Source organism: Botrytis sinoallii, assembly GCF_014898435.1.
Source record: "Botrytis sinoallii strain Bc 23 chromosome Unknown BSIN_035, whole genome shotgun sequence".
NCBI lineage: Eukaryota > Fungi > Ascomycota > Leotiomycetes > Helotiales > Sclerotiniaceae > Botrytis > Botrytis sinoallii.
The window spans coordinates 27,126-34,232 of NW_024066062.1; the positions used below are offsets into that span (position 1 = coordinate 27,126).

The 7,107-nt window shown below is 42.5% G+C and overlaps 3 protein-coding genes across 3 annotated transcripts; 2 read left to right on the forward strand and 1 right to left on the reverse strand.

The window, feature by feature from the left end:
* Positions 1 to 1,054: 1,054 nt before the first annotated feature.
* EAF02_011723 (uncharacterized protein) lies at positions 1,055 to 2,129 on the reverse strand (the record flags this gene model as incomplete). Its single annotated transcript, XM_038907770.1, has 2 exons — positions 1,055 to 1,109; positions 1,162 to 2,129. 2 exons carry the CDS (start codon positions 2,127 to 2,129, stop codon positions 1,055 to 1,057), a joined length of 1,023 nt encoding a protein of 340 aa, XP_038752414.1.
* A 445-nt stretch (positions 2,130 to 2,574) lies between these two features.
* Positions 2,575 to 3,029, forward strand: EAF02_011724 (uncharacterized protein; the record flags this gene model as incomplete). The annotated part of the gene is made up of 4 exons (XM_038907771.1): positions 2,575 to 2,716; positions 2,778 to 2,809; positions 2,861 to 2,924; positions 2,980 to 3,029. The coding sequence occupies 4 exons, from the start codon at positions 2,575 to 2,577 to the stop codon at positions 3,027 to 3,029; spliced, it is 288 nt and encodes a 95-aa protein (XP_038752415.1).
* A 1,867-nt stretch (positions 3,030 to 4,896) lies between these two features.
* EAF02_011725 (uncharacterized protein) lies at positions 4,897 to 6,242 on the forward strand (the record flags this gene model as incomplete). The annotated part of the gene is made up of 3 exons (XM_038907772.1): positions 4,897 to 5,169; positions 5,234 to 5,461; positions 5,559 to 6,242. The coding sequence occupies 3 exons, from the start codon at positions 4,897 to 4,899 to the stop codon at positions 6,240 to 6,242; spliced, it is 1,185 nt and encodes a 394-aa protein (XP_038752416.1).
* Positions 6,243 to 7,107: the final 865 nt, after the last annotated feature.

The window sequence follows — 7,107 nt, forward strand, 5'->3', positions numbered from 1 at the left end:
ACTGATGGCTTTCGTCCCAACAGTGCAACGATCCCGTCGAAAAATTAATGATATCCGCCTAACAACGGAGATATTGTTCCTGGTTTTCGATTGCAAAAAATATCAATCTAAAGTCTTTGCTGAGATGGCCACTTTCTTTCCCTTGCTGAAGGCAATCGTTCCTTCGAGGACATGCCCTGAATGAATGAACAACCACTGTGCTGTTAGTTTATAGACACTTGTTTGTGAAAGATAGAGCGAATGTAAATCACCGCTTGGTGGAAGCAAAGTACATGGCATTCGCAAAGTCACTTGCAAAATATACAGGAGATTGGTAGTGAATCACACACCCTCCAAACCATTACACCACCCAACTCTGCCTTTCCGCCTTGAAAATTTCCTCAAACTTCTCCTGGTGACATCGATCTAGAACCATCACTTACGACTATCGAACATCCCGCCGTCCCTCTCATTTCCATAATTCGAATCATGTATTCCAGCGAAAATGAGATATCACCCATTTCGTAGCTGGAATGACCTCAGAACTTTCTGCTAATGGTCTATCACATTATCTTGACAAAAAATGCAGATACCTGAGCTTACGTCTTTAATACAGTCTCTAGCAAGCTCCCAGTTGGGATACCGGTGAAGAACATAGATAGCACTGGCCTATTGGATGCTACGACAAAACTTATTTGTGAAAGCAAGTGAGTGAGGAAGCACCAGCCGGCATGTTCAGATTTCAGCTTTGTAGTTTTTCGCATCTGGGATTGGTTCCGGGAAGTTATTATCACTGCTCTTATAGGAAAAGGAATCACAAAGTAGGCACTGCGAGGAAGATGCACCTTTTTGAATAGTCCATTGATTTTCCTCTGCAATATTTCATCGGCTAAACATCATATGCATCTATGCCTCCCTAACATCAAATTCCCACGTGCGCCTTTCTTATTATTCGCAAAGCTAAAATCCGTAACCTAATTGCATTCGCTGAAACTTGCGTATCATAGATATAATCATTGTAAAGAGTCCTTGAGTAGAGTGGGTATATTTTCCGCAAACGCTGAAATGCAATAACTTATTCATCCTTGACGATTAATCCGTCTGGAATACTGGATCTTTGGGCGAACTCACTATTGAGGTTAGTGAAGTTAATGAATCAGAAAGAGACACGGGGAAACTCACGTCCAACTTCCATCATATACTTTTCGTACACCCGACTCTCCATATGCTTCTGCCAATGCAGCATCGATAATGGTAGCTGTAACACCTGTACCACAGCTGCTGACGATAGGCTTTGTCGGATCAATACCCTTGCTCTCAAATATCTTCCTCAATTGGTCCGCGGGTAACAAAGTCTTGGTAGTTGGATCCAATAGTTCTCCCATGGGCAAACTGATACTACCCTTCATATGACCACTGGTCAAACCTTCTCTAGGCTCGGGATCCTTTCCGGTCCACCTTCCATAACTTCTCGCATCCAATATTTGTACACCTTCCGCTCCTTCTTTACCAGTATCTTTAATAATTTCACTAACCTCCTCGAAATCCGCAACTTTACTTTCATCCAGTTGTGGAATCGGATATGCGCAAGTATCAACATCCCAGAATTCCCCACTTTCAGTTGGATACCCCTCTTCCACCCACAATTTGAAATTATTCAAAACATGTACACTTGGATGTCCGAAAACCTTTAATGTCCATCCTACTCTCGGCGCGCTGAGTAAACCTTGCTCATGAGAATCATACACAACAACTGTATCATCTCTGCGGATTCCCAACGCGCTCATAGCAGATGCGAACGTTTTCGCATCGGGAAGCATATGAGGATACGGAGAACGTTTGTCGCATACTTTATCGATATCAAAAAAACGACTGGAGGGGATTCGCTTTTCGCGGAAGGTTTGGAGACCATTGAGAGGAGAGGTAGGAAGGAACCATGTTGAGCAAAGGGCGACGGTGCGGGGAGATGTGGAGATCTTGGAGGGGGGATTCTTTTTAAGAGCTTCGGATAATTCGGAGGGAGTGACAAGATATGACGAGAATGATCGATGGGAAGTCATGGTGATGTATCTAGAAAATGTAGAAGTGAGAGGTTGTCGTGAGAAAGAGCTCAAAGTTGGAGCTCGTCGATAGAGCACAGATGCTGCCATTATGGCAGATATGATGTTATCGCAGATTAATAAGAATTTACCATTGACTTGAGCAAGCTTTCAAAAGTTCCTATTCAAAGCTGGAGTTTGGAGATGCTTGAAGTATTCGAAGCTTTTAGATCTGAACAATGAGCTTTCAAATTATTATTAACAAAGATTGGAATTTATTGGAATATATGTGTGTTGGAATCTTTCCTTGATTTGTAGTTGTTTGGTTGTTGGAGATTATTGTGGTGTAACCTTATCAACCGCCCAGAAGCTTATCAGAGCTTCCAAAACCTTAACACGTGATATGACCGCTTGCCGTTGCTCCCCCGCATTATTTGTTGATTTGAATCAAGCTATCGCGTCCACGGCCTTCAGCGTTCACAACGTTTGAAGTTGCTTTTATACCAATACTCGAGCTCCGAAAATAGTCGCAGAACCGGCGCCAAAGACTAAGAAGATGAAAGTAAAGATCAGAACATGGAATGCGGTTGCGACTTGGAGGTGGGATCTTGACGAAGACGATGTCTGTGGTATTTGCCAGGTACATTTCGATGGGACATGTCCTACTTGCAAATACCCCGGAGACGATTGCAGTTTACGTATGCCACTTCAATTCCTTCCAGGTTATGCTTGAATGGCGCAATTAATCAGTCAAAATAGTATCAGGGAAGTGCGGACACAATTTCCATATGGTCAGTTACAGATTCCATTGATTGACAGAACATGTGTTGACAAAGACTCAGCATTGTATCGTAGAATGGATCAAACAAGATTCATCCAAGGGGCAGTGTCCTATGTGCAGACAGAGTAAGATTCTTTTAGGATTGACGGGATTATCGCAGAATGTTGATTGAATATGCAGAATTCGAATGGACCGACAATGCAACTGCGCCGGAGCCAGTACAACCTTGATAATCAAACAGTTGCTTACAGAAGAGCACGAGCACACGGCGTCCAACATACTACCATCGAGGTTAAGGAGTTATCTTATTTTACATGGCGTTGTTAATGGGGACAAGGCAGCAAGTCGGGCAGGCGTTGGACGATTATTGATACCCTCGGCTTATGTACAAGAATGTATGATTATTTTGTCGCAACGTGTGGAGGGCTACATCGAAACTGGATGAATAATTGGCACATAGAATAAAATCGATCATAGAAATCTTCGTTTTCGTCATAGTCCCACGAATCAGTTGCTCGACTTTCCAGTATCACTCAACACAATTTTGCAGCACTTTCCTCTTTTTACTCGAATAACTGCTCTAACTTACCATCTAATCGTACAGTCAACGCGAGTCTACATTCAAAGCTCAATCGTGCTTGGAAAAAACCACCTGAAGTCTAAATCCAGTTTCCTCTACGATTTTTGGATTTCGAAAACTTCTTGAGTTGAGCGGACCCTCAAAGATCCCTGATAGCTTATATTAGTGACATTCTACCTTATTTCCCTTCCAACGGACACGCTCTTTCTTCAGCAGATATCACTCTCTCAGTCACTCACACTTTCTCAAATGGCAATAGGTGATGATATTTTTGCCTTGGGCGGGAGAAATGCCAAAACCAAATTGTTTTAGCAGCAGTAATGTCAATTACTTATTACTGTACATATTATCCAAAACGCTATTTTCTGTCACATACGACCATAGACTGAGGAGAATTGGGCATCCCGTCCGCTCTGCCATACACAAGCCTCAGATCGGCAGATTAGTAGTTGGGTGGGTGACCACCAGCGAATCCCTGCTGTTGTATGTTTTTTTCTTTTTTTTTACCTTTTTTTATCTTAAAAAATCATACAATCAGGAAACGGTGCTTTGTGGTTTCTAAATCGGGGGGAAAAGTTTATGTTGTGCTCCATTGCATGCCTTTTTGTGGGAGTTCACATTCGGTTGCATCTCAACAGCTTTGATACTGGGTAAAAGCAAAAGTGTTGGGCTTATTATCTCCTGCTGTCATATGGAGTGCCGGTTTTGCATAAGCTGTGTTCATGATGTCTCTGGCTCTATTATGCCCTGTTTATTTCCTCTTTCTTGGTTTTTCGAATTTTCTTCCTTATTGTTTTGACTGTCGCAACTTGTAGCCCCTACAATGAAGCAAGCCATGGGGCCTCCAGCAATAACTTGTTTAGTTTTAAGCCGCAAGACTACTTCTTACATTGCTTTGGCCTTGATTTCCATTTACCCCTCGTTTAAGGGTGTGCAATTCAGACCCAGAATCCAAATGTTTGCAAAAAATCACACGTAATGCCATCCCGTTGTATCTGCCTTTCACACCATGATTTTGGACTTCGGGTATACTGAATTCTGTGGCTAGACATCAACACCTTTTCTGCTATTAACTATCGATCACTGGGAGGCGGTTTGATCAGTAATTGCCTTATGCTCGCCACAATATGCAGAGTATCGAATATTCTTACACAACCACGTCGAGAACAACAGCCAATTGTAACCTTCAATTGAAGTAAAATTGGTCTTGATGTTTGACCTGTGCCGGGGAATGTGGGGTAGCTCCTGCAGCAATGTCTTGGTGATCTCGTTCCGTAAGAGATATGCATGTAAGTTCTAGGGACATATAATATGATAATCTCCTCGACCGATTCTGATTTATCCTATGCGCTCCTATTTAACCAATGATATGTGCAGATCTAGTGCACAGCTACATGCAGTATGATTTTATAAGCAAATGTTTTCCTTCAGCACCATGAATTTATCCTTAATCACAAAATTTCATTCCGTGGAATTCTTCAGATACTGGAAACTCTGAATTTCGTCCATAAGTTACCATGCACTATCTATCCTTCCAATTTGTTTCTTCCCTGATATGTCTAGCTCCTTGGAATGTGCTATCCGCTCCAACATATCAACATCATCGTGAACCTCAAGCTAATGAGGCTTTTGCTTCAAGAGACTACTTTTATGTTGGTGGTGAATATGTTACTACCTCAACCAATAATACATTGTTTGTGAATCAGATGTATGTGGAACATCTCGTTCCAAGTAGAATTGAACAACCTTATCCTGTTGTGTTTATACATGGTCAAAGCATGACTGGTACCGTAAGTGCCCTTCGTTCAGCATCATAGATCACATGCGCACGCACTAAAAAGCGAACTGAAATAGAACTGGCTCAACAAACCCGATGGAGCACCAGGATGGGCAACCTATTTCTTATCCCATGGCTATGAGATATACATTGTAGACCAACCTGCGAGAGGTAGAAGCGCCTGGAATCCAAACGGTAATACAACATTGGTGACTTATACTGCGGAGAGAACAATGCAGAGGTTCACGGCGACGGAGATATATAACTTGTGGCCTCAAGCAGCGTTGCATACTCAGTGGCCTGGTGTATGTTGCTTCTTCTTGTATCGCTCTTTTTAACCTATCTAACACCGGATCTTTGAGCGAGCGAAAAATCGCTAATCAAACTCTTTGAGCAAAATAGAATGGCTCAATAGGAGATCCCATCTTCGACGCTTTCTATACATCTACCGTCCAATTTCAATCCGACACAGTAGTTCAAGAAATCAACATGCAAAAAGCAGGAGCGGCACTCCTCAATCGCATAGGCCCTGCAGTTCTGCTGAGTCACTCGCAAGGTGGTCTTATGCCCTGGGTCATCGCAGACAATGTTCCCGAATTGGTGAAAGCTATCGTAGCGATCGAGCCGACTGGTCCTCCATTCCAAGATGTAATTTTCCCTCCGACGACGCCAGAAGGGTTTACCAGAAACTATGGAATTACAGATATTCCGTTGCAGTATGAACCGGAATTCCAGATTGGAGAAGTATTAGAGAAAATTCTAGTCACAAACCAAAAAGCTGGAGATAACGAGTTAAAAGAATGTTGGTTACAAAGAGAGCCAGCAAGAAAGCTCAAAAATCTGAAGGGGATTAAAGTCCTGGTGGAATCGGCAGAGGCGAGCTTTCATAGGGTTTACGACGGATGTACGGTGGAATACCTAAAGCAAGCGGGCGTGGAAGTGCAGTGGATGAAACTAGGTGACGAGAAGGATCCCCAAGTGGCTGAAATACATGGGAATGGCCATATGCAGTTTATGGAGAATAATAGCGATATTATTGCTGGAGTGTTGGATGAATGGATAAGAGAAGCTGTTAGAGAGAATTAAGGGGTATCGGGAAGTACCAAATCTACATTCTTCTAGAACAACTCATTTTTTCCTTGACTTTGGGAGCTTCGAGGTCAGTATTTACAATCCATATCTTCTCATATCGGCACTTTGCAAAAGAGAATAAATTTCCTCGTTGCGAGATTCCAGATGAATTGGTTTCCGTCTTACCCCGCCCCCACATCACTAGCCACGTAACACGCGAATCAAAATCATGGTGAGATGAGCTACGAGGGCCGAGGCTACTTAACAAAACTTGACACCAGCTTATGAACCTATCGCAACTTTGGTCTTGGCCGATCTCGTCCAAGTTTTATTTTTGCACAATCGTGTTGAGGCTTTCGAAATTGGGGATGATTGATATGTGAAAGTTCTTATCATCGAATCGGAGAGAAGCGAGGGACTCCTGATTTCAAAAGAAATATGAATTGTGCTCGTGATATTTTTTTTTAATCGGTTCGAAGCAGGCAAGATCTCGTCTTTACCTACTAGGTAGATACCTATCAAGCTTGCTCGAGAGCCGGATTTTCTAGTCCAGCTGGCTGCTGGTTGCAGTACAGATACGGGAAGGGATATCGTAGAATTATATTTAATGATCTCCTTGGCACATTGGTTATCATTTCCCCCCACATTTTGGCTCTTTTTAAGGTTGATTTGACGTCCTTGGGAAAGTTAATTAAGGTATTATTCTTGGAATTTAGATTATTGATTTCAAAGATGATGTATTTGTGGAAGTCACTGAGTAAAAGTTCGATGAGTGTATTCAATTCATTGAGATTGGATAGCTTTGTCTGTTCGGGTGATAGATTACGCCATAGTGAGTTCAAATCCGACGAGGTAAATTAATACCTCGACAGCCCTCTTC